General features: G+C 44.1%; 1 protein-coding gene across 3 annotated transcripts in view; it reads right to left on the reverse strand.

The window, feature by feature from the left end:
• The window catches only part of SPTBN1 (spectrin beta, non-erythrocytic 1), a 140,957-nt gene that overhangs the window by 65,693 nt on the left and 52,889 nt on the right, over positions 1-22,375 (reverse strand). Inside the window, exon 1 of one of the 3 annotated variants that reach the window (XM_062571686.1) lies at positions 15,514-16,019. The exons of the other annotated variants lie outside the window; for them this stretch is intronic. Within the exon in view, the coding sequence (XP_062427670.1) occupies positions 15,514-15,622 (109 nt within the window). The 5' untranslated portion in view covers positions 15,623-16,019. Of the gene's footprint in view, positions 1-15,513; positions 16,020-22,375 lie in introns of those variants that run through there. 3 annotated transcript variants of the gene reach the window in all.

Genomic DNA, 22,375 nt, shown 5'->3' on the forward strand with positions numbered 1-22,375 from the left:
TTTAAAGTAAAATGACAAAAAATCCTTATGGCGGATTTGATCCCTAGTGTTTTACAATACTGGTTGCCATTCTTTCCTGAGGTAACAGAAAGGACTTCATGAAAAAGGAGCACGGAAAAAGCATCAGCCTGTCCCAAGACACTGACTGTGAAATTCCCGGGAAAGAGCACGGCAAAGACTGCGGTCACAGCAGTATCTGAAGTATGCGCAGTCTTGGGGGTCTTTGCTCTTTTGTTTAAAACACATTATCAACATAATGCAGGAAAGTGCCAAGTTTTTTTGTTTGTTTGTTTTGGAGGTATGGGGTAACAGGGTGACATTATTTTTCACATTTGCCAAACCCACTATCTGATCAGCAATATTACCAAGGCTGAGGGCAAGGTTTAGCACTTACGCAGAGAACATGCCAGGTACTTCACAGTAGTAAAGTTCATCTTATTTCTTCCTGTGTTCAGCAAAACCAGCAGAATGAAAGAGTTTTTATAGTGGATTCCTGATTTTTTAGAAGAGGAAAAACAAGGGTAGAGATTTCTCTTTTTAATTATTTCATTTCTGTTCTCTTTTTCTTTCAGTCCTCCTCTTCTCCTTAGTTGCAGATAATGCCTGTTCTGATCATGAGCTCAGCATTCACACCCATGACTACAAGCAATCTGCTATTTCTACAATTCAACTATGTGACCAAACCAGGATCCTCCTTATCTAGCTGTTTTGAAACATGAAATTATAACTGTTAAACAGAGATGAGTCAGTAAGGGATGGGCATCAGGACTCAATATTCACCATAAAGACAGGGAAATGGATACTGAAGCTCATCATTTGTAAGCATTAGCATGACTTTAGTAAGGCTTTTGATACTTTCACCCATAGTTTCCTGACATTTTCCATTGATGAGATATGAACTAAATGGGTAGACTACAAGGTAGGGGCAAAAACAGTTGGACAGTCAGGCTGGAAGGTTTGTGGTCAGTGGTTCAAAGTCCAACTGATGGCTCGTTTCTAGTGGAGTATCCCAGGGATTGATTATGGGGCTAATACTGCTTAACATCTTTATTAATGACCTGGACAACACAGTGGCACGCGCGTGCGCACGCACACACACACACACAGAAAGCTTGCAGATAACATCAAATCTGGGAGAGTGGCTGATGGCCCTGGTGGGCAGGACTGCTGATCAGAGGGACCTTGACAGGCTGGAGAGATGCACTGATGGAAACCTCAGGAAGTTCGTTCAGCAAAGGCAAACACAAGTCCTACTTCAAAGCCTGACTAATCCATGCACCAGCACTGGCTTGGGCCAACTGGCTGGGAAGAAGCTCTGCAGAGAAGGACCTGGGGGTCCTGGAGGGCACCAAGCTGACCACGAGCAATATGCCATCATGGCAAGGGCATTAAACCTCATACTTGGCTGTATGAGCAAGAGGGCAGCAGTAGGTGGAGGCAGGTGAGCCCTTCCTCTCCCTCAGCACTAGTGAGACATCTGGAGTGCTGGGTCCAGGGCCAGGCTCCTCAGTACAAGAGAGATGGACATACTGGAGCAAGTTCAGTGCAGGCCACCAGGATGGTTGGAGGCTGGAGCACAAGGTGTGCAAGGGGCGAAAGGGTTTGCTCAGCCTGGAAAAAAGGTGGTGAAGCAGGGATTTTACTGCTGTCCGCAACCACCTAATGGATGGAGTCAGGCTCTTCTCGGAGCAAAAGGAGATGGGGTAATGCACCCAAGTCGCAGCAAGGGAAATTCTGATGCAGTATCAGGAGAAATGTTCTAATCACATGGGGGTTTCAGACACTGGAATCAGGCCCAGAGAGGCTGTGGGATCTCTCTTTGGGAATATACAAAACTTGACAGAACAAGGCCTATGCAACATGCTCTAATGTTGAAATTGACCCTGCTCTGAGTAGAGGTGTTAGACCAAATAAACTATCGATGTTCCTTCTAAGCTAAATTATTCTATGATTCTATGAATTTCAGCAAACTTAAAAACAGACCAGAAAACTGAACCGCTAATATTCCCATGGAAAGCCACCGAGGGATTTCAGAGAGCTGTAAAGTCTTTTCCTTCGTCTGAGGTACAAGTAGAGACATTACATAGAGTGAAAAGTCCAACTGGTGGTATGTCTTGACTGTGCTTCTTTAAAACTCATTGCAATCAGAAAGAAAAATAGATGAAAGATACTCCAAACCTTTGCTGGTTTCATGTTTAAATCTAATTTCACTTTAATGAAAGAAAAGCATGAATAGAAAATAAATAAATCTATGATATAAATATATAAATTATATAAAATATAAATATATAAATAAATAAAACTTAATCCTTTCAAAATATTAAATCTGTGTGCTAAGAGATGTTATCATTATAATTAGATGCTGTTAAATTATAATTTTCATTATCACAGAAATATTTCAAATGGAAGAACATGTATTTAAACTACCACTGTGTTGATCAGGGATTAATAATAGTTCCAGTTTAACAGGCTGATTTCATAGCCTTGCTGCACAATGCGTTTGGTTCATCCAGTTTCTATGGTCACAGAATAATTTAGCAACGTCAACTGCACACTATACTGTAGAGTCAGACACACTATGCTGTACTGACAGGTTACTGAATAAAAGCAGTAGCACCAGAGATAAGCCAGGCAGTGGCTCAGTGTGCCTGAGGTCTAAGCTAAAATCCCGAAGGTGCCCCCCACAATCAAAGCACAGCGAGTAGTAGCAATAAAAACACAGCAGATTACAACAAAAATTACTTATATAATTGTAGGAACCTATGATATTTACAACACGCTATTGGATTTCTGAGAGTAGAGTTTTTAAAATTAATGAAATTTAATGAGATTTGAAACAAACTGCTAATAAGAAGCATTAGAGGAAAAATCGTTAATCTGCTCTGGCTCTAATCTGCAAACCCATCATGCAGAGCTCCAGGAGCTCCAGCTGAAGTCCTGGAGGTCCTGTCTTTGGGGACTGGTAAAACTGACATCTTCACCAGCTAGCTTCCATGAAAAGAGCTCCAGAAAAATCAAGCTACAATGCAAACTTTAACAAACACATTCTGATCAGTCACTCCATATATTATAGTTTTTCTTCAAGTCTTTCCACGTCATGCGTGCTTTCCTGTGACTTCTGAGGTACAAATGAGTTGCAAATATATTCTAATTCTGCACCTCAAGATTTTCCTGTTGATGTGTTTGATTCCAACATACTGTCAGTTAACTTAATTGCTCTTGAGGGACAATGGGGCAAGATTAGGCAAATTCATTTTAGCCTTAGAAGTTATGCAACAATGGGAAAAGAAGATACTTTTTCCAGTGAGGTATTTCTTACCCACGTAATAACTTTCAAAGCAGTAGCAAACTGATGCAAAAGAACTGCTCTGTTTAAAACTCCAGCAGATCTCTCTGATATTTAAAAGACAGGCAAATTGGAAGGAACTAGTTCAGTAAAATTACATTTTGCACAACTTAAATGTCGATCTTCATCCAGAAACATCACTTGTTTTTCTAGTCTTAAAAGTGGATTTGTGAAGCATACTGGATTATGCAATGCATTCACTACACAAACTGAAAAGCTCTGCCTGGGTACAAAGGTGTGGCTTCAGGTAAAGTCATTTATGAGAACTCCCAATAATTTAACTTCACGTTCCCCTTTTTAAATTTTTCTTCAACACAATGAGAAAAGTAAGTGCATAGTTTAACACGAGTTCAGCATGATCGACACAAGCAGCACTCAAACATCCCCAATCAAAACCATTTCATTGATGCCACCTTAATCATATTGCATGCAGACTGCATATTCCAGGCTTTTTCTCCCCAAATGTAAATCTGGCTATGTTTTTATTTTATGTACTACAAAATATGGAGATTAATAAAGGCAAGACAGAGCCTAAAAACTTCTGAAAGCTGAGTGTCTGAATAATGCTCCCAAGTGTGTGTTAATGTGATTTTAATGTCATTAAAAAAATAATTGAGGTATTGGTTCAGCACAGAACTACGGCACATTTGCTTTAAGTATGCAAATAGGCTCTTTGAATTCACTGATACTATTTGTGTGCTTGTACCCAAAATAATCTTCATAGTCGAAATACCTGAAACGTATGTGGACGCGGACACTCGTGAAATAACAGAACAAATACAGCGGCCGGAAACTTGCTGAAATCCAACAGGATGCAAAAGCTCCAAAACCTGAAGCTGCACTTAAGACACATTTTTGGAATGGTGGTTTTTATGCAGTCTCCTCTCTGTGTGCCTTATCCTGTGTTCATAAAGCCAGAGACAACTGAGTGATTTTCAGGTCTCCAAGCTTACAAGCTCACATAAGCCTGACGCAAAAAACTCCAGCAGTTTACGCCTACAAAAAACGCTCCACGAATGTGCTTCTGAACATGAGGTCCACAGTGACCTGCGACTGCTGCCAGGGAAACGTATTTAAACTTGGCAACAGTAGCTAAACCAGAAGGTAAAGTTTACCTATGCAGCACATAGAACAAAAGGTATTCTGGCATTAGTTAATTCGTAAGTGTACACCTGAAAACAGTGCTAACACAGGGTTGAAGGCAACCATGGCTGTGGAGCCTGGAGAAGAGGCAAAGGACAGCCCACACCCAGCCCACAGAAATGGCCCCTGCAAAAGCTGTGTCTGGTCGAATTACTCATTCAGGTAAAACCCCGAGGGAAAACGTGCTTTCTCGCCTGCTGTTTTGCGTTGCTAGGACCGTCAGGCCATGGTCCTTGCCCGGCCATATGCAGCCCAGCGAGAAGAGCTCTCCTGGCTGCTATTATTTAGAAAAATAGTGCCTGCAGCGAGGTCCTAGTGCTTGTCATGACATATTGAAAAAAGCATGACTTCTTATACAAGAAATTGTCTACAAACCAAATTTTGCAGAGCATTTATTTCCATAATGTGGGAAAAAATCCTTTCTTATGATTTTCTTTTCATCTCTCTTTCACATTCCCCTGTTCTCTTTTTGCCTTTGCTTGAGCCATCCTCCATTTCCAAAGAACTTGCCATCTACCAATATAACAACAGCTGTAGAGTTGTATGTAACAACACCCAATGCAACAACCGTGCCCTCAGGGATCGACTCCTTTGCAACATTCAGAATTGCCATCGCATTATGCCGATGAGTCCGATGAGACTCCCATCAATAAAAGAGGGTGTAACCAAAAGAAGGCCAACTTCCCAGTGAGAGTTAGTCAAGTAGACTGCGTTATTTTAAATTACACTGCTACCAAGCCCCTTTTGAGAATAATTTCAAAATGCTTTCAATCAAAGTAGATATGCACGCCATGTTTCTGCTTGGTACACCTTTTTAAATCCTAGAGACAAACTCCTGTAAATAAAGACATATATTCTGGAGATTTGATAAGCACCCTATCAGACATCAGTATTTATTTATTGGGCAGCAGGAGGAACAGGAAGAGAGAGGAGGCTTAATACTACGGGAGTAGCAACGGATTTGAGGAAGAAACGTGCCACCATTTCCACGTCCCCTTCCACGTCACCCTCCGGGAAGCGCCGCCGTAAGCGCTCGGGTGACCGCCGCGAGCACTCGTGCCGGATGCAGCCAGGGCGTAATCTGGTGCTAGAGACCGCCGGGTCGTCGCTCCACCTCTAGGAGCGACAGTAGCCGAGAGGTCGGGTACGGACCGGTCTCGACACCTTGCCGCAGCCGTGTAGGAGTTGTTTTATAATTGCTGCCTTGTGCTAACTAAAAGCAGGGGCCCCTTAGCCCTCCGGACCTGAGACTGCAGACGCGCTCTCCTTGGTCAGCGCGCAGGCACGGCGTGGCATGGCACGGCACGGCTTGCAAGAGGAGCAAGCCCGTCCCCGCCGCGAGTGCCCCGGCGGCGCCGCCCCAAGGAATTGCTTTTATTTAAAGAACTTGAGACAGTTAACATTTAAAGGTAGGGTTAACCCAAATTATTTATCTCCCCGGTGAATAGGAATAGCGCAAAGGTCGGAAGTTCAGCATGAAACCGATATCTGACGTTTCTAGACACCTCCCCTATTTAGTCAGGGCCTTAGTTCATTGCCATTTCGTGACGGCTATTACTCATGCTAAACTGCAATCAAAGTACAGTCACATCCGCAATTTCAGTGCAGTCTCCTTCATTATATTGCCAGACAATCTCGAAAGACTCAAAGAAGAACACACCCAGGAAAATAAGGGCTGTCACACTAACGGTTGGAAAGATACTTATCTAGATGCAGAATAATTATCTGCAGCAAAGCCGTGGTTAGTTGACTACAGATGAGATGGGCAAATTTTCACTTTCCCTTTTTTCCTGGAAACAGGTTATTTTCAAATTGTTCTCAGGAATTGGAAATATTCCCTGGACAAAATGGGCAAAAAGAACTGGACTTTTATTTTTTGATAAAGGAAAGGGAAAGACTGAGCCCAACATATGATATATCAATGCAGAGAAGCTGAAACCAAAGAGTAGTAGTCATTTGAGAAGAACAAACGAGCAGGCCTGAATGCTGGAGATAAAATGCTACGAGCAAAGCCCTAAGCATGGTACAGTTGTGGAAATTCACTGCCTTTAATGGGGCTATCTTGGTCTAAATTATCTGAGAAGTGGACTCTGTATATTAACTGACTTTCTGAAGAGTTGCCAAGCCATAAAGTTAAATTTAAACATCTTTCTTATTTTTTTTTCCTGAGAAAAATCCGTGCAGCAAGTATTTATTTTGTTTGATAACTCCTAATCTCTTTGCTACAAAGCTAAATTTTGCATTTTTTTAAATCATCACAGACAGTAGAGTAGGTCTTGCTCATGATTAGAGTGCTGCAGTAATACAGATAACTTTTGTAATTTGTCATCACACTTTCTACACTGTCCCTTTGATGTGCAATTCTCCAGCAATTCTACCTGAAGACTCTCTAAAACAAAATGGAAAAACCCCCACACAACAAAAATAACAAACAAACAAAAAAAAACTCAGAAAATTTGCCCTGACATTTTTACAATTTCCAAAGCCGAGGTTCTCGCAGTCTTTCTAGCTTCAGGGACAAACGAATGTGGTTCAACACCATCCGGAACGACGTCTCTTCTGTTTGCTAACGTAGGACATCCTCAAAGCTTGCAATTAAGAATTTATAATCATGATTTATTCCCTCCACCTCTCCAAATTAGATCTTAATATGCAATCTGGTGCTGCTTTTAATAAAGTGTACTGCTGCTTTGGACATCAAATAGAGAATTAGGTCTGTCAGGTGCAAGTTTATCGCGTATTAGTAACTGGGCCCGTGCTCTCAAGAGTTCCTGCTCTTTTTTTTTTTTTTTTTTTTTTTTTTTTTAATGAGCAAGCCAAACTTGATTGAACACGAAACTATCCAGATTTCCAGCAATCCCATTTCAGAATTAAAATGCCGCTCAGCAACGCCAGGTCTTTCACAAGACCTTTCACAAGCCGCGAGCGCGGCCTCTCGGCTCTGCTGAAACCACTCTGCGTACGTCTGTTTGACCAGAGGGCTTTCTTTCTTTAAGCTTTTTTCTCTGGGGGGGCGTTCAGGGCAGCATTAGCTTGGCCGCGATAGCTGTCCCCCGACGAAGGCCGCTCTCAGCGTCTCCGGAGGCGCTGCGCCGCTGAGCCGGGGAAGGGGCCCTCTCCCGCCAGCCCCGAGCGCTCGTTTCCAAACCAACCCCCGGAGGTGGCTTCTTGCGGGAAGCACAAGGGAAGCTCTGAAACACCTTCTCGTTCAACGATTTCGTTCCACCTCCCTCACTGCAGCTTTTTAAGCTGGCAGAAGCCAACGCTTGATATTTTGCTTAACAATTTTCCCAAGCCTGATTATCCAATATACGGAGATCATGCATTTTCACATGGGGGGGAGGAAAATACAACATATCCTGATACTAAATAACTGATATTTAATATTTCTCAATTCAGCTTCAACAGGAGCAAAAAGATCTTCAGAGCTGTCTGTAATTAAATACTCTTTTGGCGAGTTGGCTCAGATCAGCATCCAGAAAAGGTTTGCATCTTCTTGTGCAAAACTCGGACTCTGGGTGCACGGGGTGCACCCTCCTGCTGCACCGCAGTGCCACTGCACCCCTGCGCCCCGCACGGCGACGGCAGAGGAGTCGTTTGGCACAAGAAATCAGAAAAGGGGGGTTTCGTGCAAAATGCTGCAAATCTGTAGCTTCTTTTTCTTCAACATTTCTCCGTAGCATCGGTAGCATTTCTTCCAGTTTACCAGGCAAAGCATGCATCCAAGGGAAAAGAGAAAGATGAAAAGAACAGAAGAAAAAGAAGGAAATCACAAAATAGATTTGAGAAAGAATTCACGAAGGAAAGCACATTGTCATTTCAGCTTTTTCTATCACCACTCTCATCTGGCTGCAGTCTTTTTATATTGCTCCACTTTCCACAGACGTTATTGGCAAAAACCACAGTTTGAATAGGGTTCGGGGGTAGAAAAACTATTTAGAACTGGGCTCTGTATCCCTACGTGGTTATAACGTGCCTACAAAACGCTGGGGCTCGCTGGAATTCAGCTTATTTAAGGCATCCAGACACACAAAGGGTCAGTCCCTGTGCCAGCACAAACCAGCACGTTTCTAGATCCACACAGCTATGTGGATTTACACCAGTAAAGAACACAACACAAATTATTTTGCTGTCCTAACCCCAGCAGCAAATCACCCCCCAGGGTATTCAAAGATCATCTCACCATCACATGTGAAAATATTTGCTTACGAGACTTTGTTTACTGCACAATTTCAGAGCCACAAAAAGCGCGCTGGAATTGCCTTTTTAACAAAATTGTGTGTTTTTTGTTTGCTTTAAAATTAAGTTTCCTATCCACATGGCTAAAAACAAATATTACAAAGAGAACCTAAACAAAACACCAAGAAGAACAGGCTACAAAAGATCTGAGGCAATAGCTCAGAAAATTTTGAATTTTTGCAGTTATTTCAGTGAGGAGCCAAATTCAATTTAAATGTTTATTTTTTCAGCTATATCAACATTGACCATTTTAGCCTACTTCTATTACACCCTACTTCAGTGTCATTTTAAATTGCCTTCTATATCTTCACAAGCACAAAAACCCACAACTGGAAAGGCAAATTTCTGGAAAATCTGGGTGAGAAAGCATGGCTAAATCTAACATCTTCAGGGACCACAGGGTTATCAAAATCTATTTTATTTCTCTAAGAACAAGACATTTCTTAATCTTCATTTTGTTAATACACAGAAAGAACCATGACATAGATACATGTGAAATAAACAGAAATTACTAACTTCATGATAACAATTTATCTAGCAGTAAAGATGGAACTGCCTGAAGAGACCTTTTAAACAGGTAAAATATGAAGTAATAACATGTTAGACTTCATTTCTCACTGTTAATTCTGAAAGAAAAATTTTCGTGTGAACTCTCTTTAAAGTTTTCCCCCAAATTTCTCATTTACTTCATTTTCAGTATCAGGCTTGGGAGAGAATGACAGTGAAGGGGTTGAGTGTTTTCTTGAAATTCCTGAATTTTAGCCTTTGTAAATAAAGCTAAGCTTTCCTCCATGGGTACGTTATATATCTCCTAGACAAAAATTTAAAAATACGGAGTTAGCTAGTTTATATGAAATACAATTAATAGGCAACATGTATGGCCACCAAAGCAAGGCTGCAGTGGCTTCATCAGTCCCTCTCTGAAGGACTGGCATGAAACACAAAGCATCTCTGTCCCTTGCTGTGATATTTAGGACTAATCAGTGGAGTCTGTCTCATTCCACAGTCTCTACGGGGCAACTATAGGCTTTTTCTTCCCGAAAGGGCAAAAATTATAAGGCGGCTTTAAGTAGCTTTGTCTCATTTTGAGATTCTCTGCACCCGTTCTGTGCCATGGCTTCCCATACATCACAAAAGGAAAGAATGAGGTTGTGGAAAGAGTTTAAATTTGGCCAGTTGATTCCATGGATAGACAAGAATCAAATACAAGTCCGAGCAAGTGATTTGCTACAAGTGTCCATTTTTAATGGAGAGTTTGGATATGCTATTACTACATCTAACCAGTCATTTCCTCTGAATTAAATCTCTAAATTACAAACTCAATTAGTTGGCAGGTTTGCTTTTTATAACCTTTTCCCAGTTACTACATCATCTCTAAATATTTTGAGACACAGAAGATTTTCACCAAAGTTAACTACCTTTGTTGTTTCAAAAGGCTAAAATGTTATAAAATTGAGTCTAGTGCTCAGATATGTTTGCAGAAATGCTTCACATTAGAGAGAATAAGGGCCCAACTATAATGCACAGAAGTGCATGTTCAAAGCACTGCATTGGAGATCACTTAACACCTCTTTATAAACCTGAGAAGGTTTCCAATGATCTAGCTGTACAACCTGCGTTCATATGTCCACTGAAAGCAAAAGGTTGAACTATGCTTGTCACATGCAGAGTCTGGAGGGCATAAAACTAAACAAAATTTGCTACAGGAATACAAATCTATTTGCAATTTAAATTGCCATGAAGAAGGGAGAGAAGTAAAACCCACATGTTTTACTCAGAATGAACCGCAACCTTCCCCCATTTCATCTCCAGCAGAAATTGCCATGACAAGAAATGCCAGTGCCCAATTTGGCAGACAAAGTAGGATGTCCTTCAGTAATCGCAGCCTGCCTCTATGCAGGTCATTGCTGGCGAGCAGCTGTGAAACCCTTTAGAAGGTGAATCTTGTGACATGGAAGACAACTGTTGAGATTACGTCTTTCCAAGGGGCACCTACGTAACTTCAGAGGATCCGGGGCGCAGTGGAAGGTCTCACTGCCCTAACACAGGCCCAGACTTTAGCAACTCTTGCAAACTTTTTGTCGGTGGTCAGTGGGTGCTCCTTGTATCCCTGGGCATAGATAGGAATTTGGGAATAAGATTGTGGATTAATACTTCTGTTGAGTATCAGACAGCACGCTCTTGCAGAAAGAGCTATAGGGAAGCCTTATTTCACAATAGAAAAAGAAAAATGACAGGGAAATTTCCCTGCTGTCCTGCAGCCTGGATGGGAACAAATCTAGGCATACGGATCACTGTGTTATCGAAGCCGATTATCACTGCCCGCTTAAAAACAGAAACAGCAGGTCTGATTTTCTGCCAAACTAGAACCCCCCACCAACCTCCTCGGGGTCAGCGCAGATCAAAGGATCACACATCCCCAGGGCTCCTCTGCGGAAGGGCCCGGCTATCACAGGGCAGTTTGCTGCCCCAAACACCTAAGCTATGCATGTGACTGCATTTTGTTTTCTCCTGCAGTTAATACTATGTAGCCAAATTCCAACTTCCAGTGAAATATTTATTTCAAGAGGATTAAACAGACCCTACCACATTTTGTTTGTACCTCTGTCTACATAATGCATGCTCTTGTTTCTTCCTCAGTTGGAGTGGGAAAAAAAACAACAATAAAAAAAAAAAGCCCAACTCTTTTTAAAGCACCCTAAACTTATCCTGAAACAAGATGTCTCTGCATATTAAAAAGGAAACTACAGAAAGTCTGACCCCAAAAGGGAGGGCACCTAACTCCAGGCCGTGACTTTGGCAGTTCCTCTCTGAACCCCCCCAAAGAAGGATGCGTGCGTCTCCCCACTGGGCTCTGCCCCCGTGTGCGAAATTTGCCTGCCAACAGTTTCTGAATCTACCCATGAAACTGAGTTTAGAATGGATTTAAAGCCTGCTTCAACACCCGCACTGGGAGAGACAGACCACCTTTTCTACAACCTTTTTTCAGTGCTCACTACATTAGGCCTCCAGTTTTTCAAACCACACTGTTTTTAAAAGTGCTCAAAGGTAAATAATAAAATAAACGATAAAATAAAAGAACTTCCATTCAGGCAGCGTGGTTACCAAAACATTTTGGGTTCCCATTAGAAATTTCCAATCTGAAATACAGCACCAAAAACTTAAAAATAACAACAACAAAAAACCCCTAAATGTACCACCCAATAAGGTACCTCACACAGCTCCCCTTCAAGCTGGCTCTCCTCTGGGGATTTACCAGGAGCACAGATCTAGCCTTTCCCCTCCCCCGGGATTTTAACTCCATAATGGCCACGGCACATTTCACACCTGTGGCATAGTTCAGACCAAACTTCCCAATTACCCTGCGGGAACTGATAAAGCCACCGAGCTACTAAATGTCAGAAATGTTAATAAGTACCACGCTGCCCTGTTAACCGGGCGGGAGATCTGTGCTGATAGCTGCCTTCCCCCCCAGCACTGACACTTTGTGCCTGCCTTTGCTGGGGAAGGTGATACAGCTGCAGGCATCTGCTTCCAGATTCCTCTCTGACTTGCATTAACCTCTTCCCGCCAGCTCCAACCGCCCCACCAAGCCAAGCCACAGGACCTGCAATGTTAATGCAGCAAAGGTGACAGCCTTGGTTCACCATTAAAACTGAACTCTATTTTGCTTTGCATTTAATTCCTCAGCTGCATATGATGAAGTTTCTCCACTGATGTGCCCTGCATAAGTTACACGGCAGCATGTTTTCCACAAACAAGTTTTGGGGTCCTGTCTTCACTTGCAGCAAGCTGCTTTTGTCCTACAAGAGCCTTATTTACTGAACTGCTGGCCATGGGAACCAAAACTCCACACCTAGATTTAGGTATGATAGCAACCACCGATACCAACCTCTTGCTTATCATTCCAGGACTAGGCGAACTAACCATGGTGAGAACTACAAAGTTTACTAAAGCAAAGAGAACTTGCTAAAGCATCCTGGGCACACCTGCACAGACAGCCCTGGGAACTGGAGGATCATGTATGCCAAAATGTATGGGGGATGATCCAGTCCTCTCCTTTCAGCCCGCGATTGCTTTAAGGTAAACCTCCCTGCAGCGTACGAGTGCCTAGCTGTCATGATCCGAATTTGCTTTGTCCCTAGTGCTTTGGGGCAGAATTAGGTTGTCTCCTGGCTTCTCTTCTCATGTGAAACTGCCAGTGCCAAACCCATCGTTTTCTCTACCTTAGGAAAGGCAAGATCAGAGTTATCTTCAGCTCGTTTCCAGTTCACGCCTCTGCTTGGTAAAGGGCCTGAGCACTTGCTCTGTGTAATTCAGTTAATGCACTCCTAAGTGCTCTTTTGAAAGGACGTCCCAGTCTTCACTAGATCTAAACAGTATCTTGCTACAGCCTAGTGCGGAGGTGTGGATTCACACGAAAGCTTTAGGAGCTCTGAAAAATAAGGGGCAAATGCAGTGTGGGAAGAATGTGCCTGGAGGCTAAATTACTCTGTATGGCATACGTAATACTGCTATTCTAAAGGAGAGCCGTCCTACCAGAGGCAAGGAGGGTAAATCAGTTATAAAGGAGGAAAACTCAAAAAGGCAGCAAAGCTTCAAAGGTACTTTTTACCAGAGATGGAAAAACACGAAGAACGTATGCGCTTTTATCTGCTTGTACTGTGGAGTACATTAAGGCCATTAAGGAGTACAATAAGGCCATTATGGAGTTAAATCACCTTCTAAAGTGAAAAAATGGTGACAAAACTGTAATTTAAAAAAATTACATATGTACAGCTCATCCTTGCTGGGTCTGAGTCTGCTGGGCTGCACTGCACACCGTGCAGTGCCACAAACACCCAAAGTTTGGAGTTTTTTAAGGAAAAAAAGAAAAAAAAAAGAGACGGTTCTAACAGCAGGACAAAATTCACTTTAAAAATCTCAGAACTACAGAATAATAGCTTTTAGGTATTCTTGAAACAAAGAACCATTAATCCAAGGAAAGACACCTTTTGTGTCAGCAGGGTTAAGCCACTCCCCAGGCAGCACACAGTATTTTGTATGGTTATTTAGCACTTCATGGAGTATCTAATGCATAATTTAAATATTTCCTGTACTTTAGCTCCACCCTAAACAAGATCATTGTCAGCACTACTTTTCAAGCCTGCCTACCCAGCACCCTGCAATGAGAATAAACTGCCTTTTGCCATGGACAATCTACTGCAAAGTCCCTCCCGCCGACACGTTCAGAAGAAGTCGCTATTTATCTCTTTCTTCAGAGGAAATTGCAGCAAATTTGAGGAGACTGCTGCGTGCTTTTCTTTTTTTCTTTTTTTTTTTTTTCCTCCCCTATTTTAAGCTAACACAGTGCATTCCGTTGCAGGAAAAACTCACTTTCAGTGCTTTCAACACTGCGGTCTGCTTTCCTCTTTCACCCTGATGTAAACACACAGATAACAGACTCCTGAAACAGTGACCCTGAAAACGATAAAATCTGCCTTCTGAAGCCAGCTAACTTAACCAGGAAAAGGCACGAGCCAGTATCCCCCCCCCCCCCCCCCCGCCGCCCTTTCAAAGCCTTGCACCCCGGCTGTCCGGCTGACGGTTCGGCCGTGCTCCCGGGGCCGCATCCTCCGGCCTCGTCCGGGAGCCCCTCCCGGACAAGACGCTGTCATTTTACCCCTGCGTACCCCGCGAGCAGCCGTGGCTGGGAGCCACTGTACGAGATAAGCAAAGGGCTCTGAATGAAAGAGTAGTTTTTTTTGTTTGTGGTGTATTTTTTTTCCCTTCCCTCCCTCCTTAAGCCAACAAATCGAAACTCTTCGCGCTAACCGAGGCTCTTCCTCCGGCGCTGAGGGGAACCACAGGACCACGCTTGTGGCGCGGGCAGACTGAAATGAGAAACACGCACAGAAGAGCTGCAGGTCACCGCACTCCGCCCGCCCGGGGATGATTTCCCGAGCCGCAGGGATGCGCAAGGCGAAGAGGTTTGGGTTGGGTTAAGCGCTCTTTTTTGACGGTCGCAACGGTGCTGCCAGAGCTCTTTCACGCCCGGGACGCGCCCGGCGCTGGGAGACACGCGCGGGGACGGGCACGAGCCTGCGCCACGCGCCGTGGGCAGTGCGGGTGACACCGCTGCTCCCGCCTCTCACAGAGAACTAAATGGAAAAGAAAATGAAATGAAAATAAAGGGCACCATTCTCGCTGCCTACAAGCAGAGCAGGCCAGAAGGGTGAGAACAGGGAAGGTCACCCCGCACGGGTGCTTCCTCGCAGGCCGGCTGTCACCAGGGGCGGACGAAGGTGCTGGGCGGCGATGCGGCTGCTCGGGGTTGGGAGAGGCCGAGCTACCGCCAGTCTTCACAGGAGGCACGCAGGGGGCTGGAAGGACAGAGCCCTCGTACCGCAAACCGCACCCAAAGCAAGCTAGGGCTTCCCGGTTAATTCCCAGTGTTACAGCTGTGTTTTATTAAAGCATACAATGAATAAAAAAACCCCTCCCTTACCCCCCTCTTTTTTTCCCCGTTGTAATTCACTGAGTTCAGGTTAGGGCTCGTCGGTAATGCTGCACGGCTCAGAGGCTGCAGACGTATTTTAACACCGCCTAGCACTGAAGACACTGTCCGAGGGGCTGAAGTCAAACAGTGTCCCTTAAAAAAGGAAGGAAAAAAAAAAAAAACTTTTTGCTACAGAACTACTTTTGGGCCCTGTACCATTAACGCCTTGATAACGAGAAGCAGCCGAGGATAACACGTTTACGAGGATCATGTCGTAGCAACACTTAAAAAACCAGCACGGGCTTACCTTGTAGCTGCTTGAATCTTCCTTCTAACTGGTTATAGTTATACGGCACCTGAGCCGCATAGCCCGGGGACAGCGGCCCAGGCATACTGGTTGATTTTTGTAATTCCATTTACAGGTAACACAGGGATACGATGAATTGCAGCATAAAGAAACCACAGTTTTTTCCACCATACATCCAGGTAGATCCCAGCTTCCTCAGAAGTTTGGCTCCAGTCCCTAGAGAAAACGCTCTCGCTGAGCCCTAAGCAAATAACAGCTTCGGTTCAAAAATCCAGCAACGTGGGTTGGTGGCAAAGCTGCAACGGATTCAAACTTGCACCAGGGGTTGTTTTCTTTTTCTTTTAAGCTCCACTGCAAGCAACCCACAAGTTTCTCACGCTTGCCCCCAGCGAAACCAGCCGGCCCGCAACAGCAGCAGGAGGAGGAGCAGCAGCAGCAGCGTGGAGCCAGGCGCTGCCCTGCCGGCCCGCAGCGCCGCGCACCTCGGACCCCTCGGCCCGTCCGCGATGCAGCCGGGCGCGCGCTGATGTCACTCGGTCGCCAGCGGCTCCGCGGGGGAAGGGAGGCAGCGCCGGGGGCGAGGCGGCGGCGGCGGCGCGCCCGGAGCCCGGCGGCGGCGCGCCCGGAGCCCGCCCGCCCGCCGCCGCCGCTCCCTGCGCGAAGCTGCTGGAATTACAACCTTTTGTGAGGAGCCTCGTGTAACGGAAAAGTCTCAGGTTACTATCGCGCGGAAGAGGAGCGCGCTCGCCGCAGCTCTCCGCGGGGCGGCTCGCTGCCGGGAGGGCCGCCGGCGCCCCGCGGAAGCGCCCCCGCAGCAGCCAGCGGCAGGCAGGGAGAGGACCGCAGGAGAAGCTGCTCTGCAGCACGCTGCCGACAAACAAAACCCGCGCGAAAAGCTTCCGCAGGCAGCCCGCTCCTTCCGCTTCAGTTTTACACAGTGTCGGGGAATTGGACAGCTCTTATGCGTGTGCCTGCTTGCTTCTTTATCAGTGTGCTGGGCATCATCGCAAGATTAATAGAGGTCTGTACTGTGCCCTGGAGGGGGAAGGCCACAGTGCAAATAAAGCTGCACCTTAGTGCCCTCCTGCAATACAAACGTATATAATAGCAGAGGTAGCACATACTGCCCTCCTGCAATACAAACGTATATAATAGCAGAGGTAGCATGGATATGTGCTACAACTCAGTTCCTGAAGATGGCATCAGGCAGAGGGTGTCAACTTTCCCTCAAGGGCATAAGCACCTAGCCCTCACTGATTAAGTGAATTTAATAGGCAAAATTAAAACATCAATTTTAAATTCATGTTCTCAACATGCATCAGGGAAGAAAGTGCTTGCGTGCAGGAGGCAGCCAAGGAGCCTGTCTGAGCCCTGGCCTAAAGCCGCGCTGGGAAGGAGCAGAGGGCCCGGAGGAAGCACCTGCACCAGGGCTGCGGGAGGCAGGATGCAGTTCTCGGCACAACAAGGCGGCGGTGCCGGCGGGCGCCCCGCCTTGCTCCTGCTCCCCTCTGCCCTGGTCATCCCGGCCGACTTCCCGGCCAGCCAGGAAGAGGGACGGAGACAAAAGCACAAAAGGCTCCAAAATTAACCCGGGCGGTGCTCAGCCAGCGAAGGTACAGACAGATGCAGCCTTCCCCTTGGAGTTCAAGACGCGCCTTTTACCCAGCACCCGGGTGCTGGCCGATTGCTGCCACACAATTTTTCCTGTAGCTTTCCACCGACGGTAGCTGTTGCCCGCGACGCCTGACCTACATTATAGCTAAAGGGAGACCCCCCCACACACACTTCCTTCGCTCCCTGCCGCCAGCGGGCAGGCGGCCAGGCCCTACCTGCGGGCAGAGCAGCTCAGCCCGCGGTTACCGTCCCGCCTTGAGCAAACAGGCGGTGCTACGTGCTGCGTGCGTTCAGAAGGCGACGCTGAAGTCCAGGCGACTCACGGGAGACCTGGCGTATTTTTAACATCACTAAGGCCATGAATCAGGAGGTGGAAACTCTTCTCCAGCTGAGAGCTTTCCCAGGGCGCTTGGCAGGTGACTCGTTAATGTTCGTGCCCGTTCTTAAAAATATTATGAAGTAAAATACCACAAAAGTAAAACAGTGAAAAGAATCACTTGGCGTATAGAAAGCAAAGCCACACACTGCAGGTTCTCCACCCTGTCCTAAAACATTAACAAGACATGTGAATTTATGCTTCAGGTTGGCCCCTGTGGGACAACCGACTCCCAAGAAACACGGAGCAAAAGGCTTTTTTCTAAAGAAAAAAAAATAAAACAAAAAGATAAGCTAGAAGTCCCTCACAGTAACTGTGAGGAGAAAAAGTATCAAGGGGAATCCTGATTTCTTTTGGCCTGCAGGACACCCTCCAAAGCACTGTGTTCCGTGGTACCTCGCGATCACAAAGCTCTTCCTGCCTCAGGCACTCGATTATAAACTTCGGGCACGTGGGATCGGAGACAGGGATCCCTACTCTGGCGCCAACTGGCTTCCAGTTATGAAGGTGGGGCCCCATTCTGGCCTGTCCAGTAGCACTGATCACGGCCCTGAAAGACGACCAGATTGCAGCAGCTATGGAGCAGTGCAGGCTCTACAGCAAATCAGGGGACTGCTAAAAGAAAGAGGAAGAATCTGTGCTTGAACTGAGTTTTTAATCTTGTTAAGTTTTGAAACACAGGGACACAAAGGCACTAAAACTTTACGGAGAACTCAGCAGCATTCACTGTGAAATCCTGCCCTCGTCTTAGCTGCCACCCAGGTTGGCATTTCGGCTGAACAACAGCTTCCCAAGCAAGATTTCCGTAATGATCACATCAGCTCCTTGGGACAGCACTGATCACCCGGTGCTGCTGGCTCATCTGCCAGAGCGTTATGTACGCTTTGCTAGACCTCCTGTGTGCACTTTGAAGGCTCTGCTTAACAGGTTGCTGGTAATTCAGTCACAAGAGCAAAGCAAAGCAGAATCTGTCTGTATTTCCAAAGCTCTACATCATATGCAGCAAGACTTCTTAAAAATACACATGGAAAAAAATTCCCATTTTTACCTGAGTAATGTCAATCCTAATATATGCCTTTGCTATTGACTCCAAAATTACTCAGCCTGGTGCCAGCTTATTGCAGTCAGGTAGCAATGCATCAAACTGATCGTAAAGGTTCTCACATACGCAAAGCCTTTTTTGTAATATCTGATTTTCACTCATTTTCTCTGCTTCTCTTTCACTGGGTAAGCCTTCAACAAGACTAATTAGATTATACGTTATGAAGGAGAATAAATGCTTTAATGGCTGTCATTAAATTTGTATCTGTGCTCAAAAGTTAACTAACCAAAATGATTCAGCTTGAAATGGGCCATGCTGGAATTTGTCATTGATTACAAGTTGGAAAAAAAGAAGGGACAAATCACATTGTAAGTTTTAGTATATCAGGGAATGGGTGTTTTTTTTTTCAATTTTATGTTCCTGCTTTTCTCCCATAGCTCTGAAATAAGTTTTGCTTGTATGCCTTGAATTGTACCTCCTCATAGTACTTTATTGGTAATGAAGGCTTGCATTATTTGCGTACTCACTAAGAGTTATTAAATAAAAATGCAAATGATTATCCACTTAACCATAAATACATGCAGTAATGCAAAGTGTGATTTAGTTGACATGATTAGAGCTTTGCAAAGCCTGAAGGAGAACAAGAGGTTGATTACAGTAATAATATGAATGTAGAAGTAACATCTAGAGGCAGGTGCTTACCCAGAACAGAACAGGATCTGTCCCAGGATCTGTCCTTATGTGGTTTTAAAAAATTGCTACTGAAGTGAATAGGCTCCTACCACAACAGTTCTACAGAAAAAAAGAATAATATTACATCTAACAAAATTGCTATCCACATCTCTGATTATCAATGTTTCAGAGTTTGAACTATCACTTTTCTCAGCTACAAGAAACCAGTTAAGAAAATCTTCACATTTTCTCACAATAAATATGGACATAAAAAAAAAATCCTAAGAAATTTCAAAGCCAAGGGTCCAATTCCTACCTCATTTGCACAAAATAGCCAGTAAGTATGCAGGATTAGTATTACTTACACAACCTTTTTGATTTCGAAATAGCTAAAAATTCCCTGGCAACCTCATCCATCCATGACACTACACCATCTTTCACTAATAAAGTTGACCAATATTGGTTGGCTTTAGTGGGTAAACAACAAAGATAATTTCTGTGATGGACACAATGTCCAAACCAGGCCCATCCTTAAAATGCCTTCATTTAACACATACATTAAAAGCCAAGAAGACAATAACACAAAATATTTCCTGGGTACCATAAAATAAATGCATACATTGTATTGTTGTGTTCCGAAAGAAAGATGTAACTTACAACTCCATGAAAGACAATTATCATCCTAATGGGAGCGGAATACATGCCAGAGCTTACAATAGTTACAGATCTGGTTAATCATCACCCCTGTCTTTCCTTTTCACTCCTATTTGCTCTTGTAAATTCCCTCATTGGTGACCAACTAGAAAAAATATTACAAGATAAAAAGGATGATTTATTAATCTAAGATGCCACACAAATCACACAATATTTGCCCATCTCCTGAAAGAGGATAAAGTACTTGCACGTCCCCCTCAGTGCAACAGTAAGAACTGAAAGCTCAGTCATGTTTGTCTTCATCGACTTTGGGAAATACTCCAGTCTACGCAATAAGCACGGGATCTACCCCTCCGTACACAGTATTTACAGTAAGCAAAGATACTTCGCTGTGGACTGTTCTGGAACATACGTTAAAATTAACTGTATTTCATGCTTAACAATTTGCCTAACGTTAATCCTGCAGAGTAAGCAGCTGTTTTCGCTCCAGTTTATACGCAAGGTGTTGGAACACAGAAAGCAGCAGCCCACACACTAAGCAGAAATCAGTGTGCCAACTTAATTACGTCTTTTCTTCTGAAGATATTAGTGGGAATGGAACCACTCTTTTTATGAGCTCACCGTTTCTTAAAATACTTAGCAACTGTCTCAGAAGAAGCCGAAATAAATACCAATATACAAGAGAACTTTGCTCAGAAGTAACATTTCAATTTCAGGAAGGTATTTTGTTTTTTTTTTAATTTAAACGGGATTTCAGATCAGTGATAAATATCAAGGCGTCTTACTTTCAAGGTGACAGTTCTTGGAGCCAGATTACTGCTATACTCTTACAGTCCCCAAGAGCCCCATACAAAAAGACTAAAAGAGCAGCTGTGTCCACTTCAACCAAGCAGCTTCCTTTACAATTTCCTCATTATTTGCCAGTGTCATTTTTAGATAATTCCAGCAAACAATACTGTAGAGCTGGAACGAAAATGGTCCATAGATAATTTTCAAGAAACAATCGTAGGTTTAAAAAAAAAGAAAAAGAAAAAAAAAACAATAAATGTAAAATATAATGGCTGGTCATTAATCTCATTTTGAGGTACACATGCATCTTCATGGGATGGAGTGCCTCATACTCTGAAAACAGACACCCGCCCGTCTTTTGGGACGATGGGTGACAGAGTCCTCCAGGTCTCTCGCAGGCATATTCTGGGCTTGCGAGATCCCACAGAGTCAAAACTCAGGGAAAGGGGCAGACTGAAATAGAATGGATTTTCTTTACAAAATGGATTTTCATTACAGAAGGACTTTCATTATAGAATTTTCATTTTTTTCATTACAGAAGGGCCTGAAAATGTGTTTTTCTTCTGCTGTGTCCAGGCTGGCATCTCAACAGCTCCATGATGAGCCTGAGACACAAACCACCTTCTGGGCTTAAAACCAACCTCTAGGTTATGAAGTCTAGTGTCTGACCAGCACTAAACCATTAGGGAACTTCTGACAAATCTGGCCAGAATATCACCTCGCTACTGAAACTGGGTCAGTTCCACCTGGCTTCAGGTTTCAATGTGCACAGTTTACACAACTCCCAGAGAAGCAGGAAAGTTGACATTACTTTTGTAACTGCATGTCCTTGCTAACTGCAAGAGTGGAGTGCTCGCCAGAAAAGCTGCATGAACCACTTGTGTTTGGAAACAACCTCATGGTTTACATTGGTTTGTATTCCAGTCCAACTGGGTTCTTCTGAATTGTATTGCTTTCCATACCCTGTTAACGCATAAAAGCAGGAAGGCCATCCCCGAAAAACTGTACCAACTACGTTCACAGAGGCTTAGTTTGTGGCCCAGGAGATCAGCAGCGCTGGTTTGCTAACTTAGATGAACAACCCTTAAGAAGTTCTATTAAAATCAAGTTCGTTATACAGGTATGCACCTAACATACTCCCTTTCTGTAAAAATTTGGCATGAAAACACTTCCTGATTTTCCCCTAGAAATTTTGTTTTACGAGTTTGAATCTGCTTTTTTAAAAGCTGGAATTCTTTTTATTGCCTCTCCCTTCCCTCTTATCTGCATTGCATCTATGTTTCTATATCGGGGGGTGGGGGGGAGAGAGAGTGGGAGAAGAGAGTGGAAGAAAGAGAGATTTCCTCCCATTTTTCCATTTCCTTCCTTTTCCACTGTTTTCTTTTTTCTAGAATTTGACTTTGAAAACAGGAAAAGATGCACCATTGCTACATCATAATGACGACCTCAGGCCTGAAAATTCAATTTCTTAATACTCCTGAAGAAAATGGAAATTGGGTGAAAACAGTAAGCAGAACATACTGATCTTTATAAAACTACATAAGCCAGAGTATTTATTTCTACCATTTTCCCATATGTAGAAAAGAAAGCATATGAAGTATATGAAATTGTTTGCATTCTATATCATAATTCCATGTTCACACGTGATCAGTTCAGGGAAAAGGAATAAAAAGGTAATTTCCCATTCTGACATTTCTCTAACTGTCAGAGTTTGA

This window comes from Rhea pennata, chromosome 3 (assembly GCF_028389875.1).
Source record: "Rhea pennata isolate bPtePen1 chromosome 3, bPtePen1.pri, whole genome shotgun sequence".
In the NCBI taxonomy this organism is placed as follows: domain Eukaryota; kingdom Metazoa; phylum Chordata; class Aves; order Rheiformes; family Rheidae; genus Rhea; species Rhea pennata.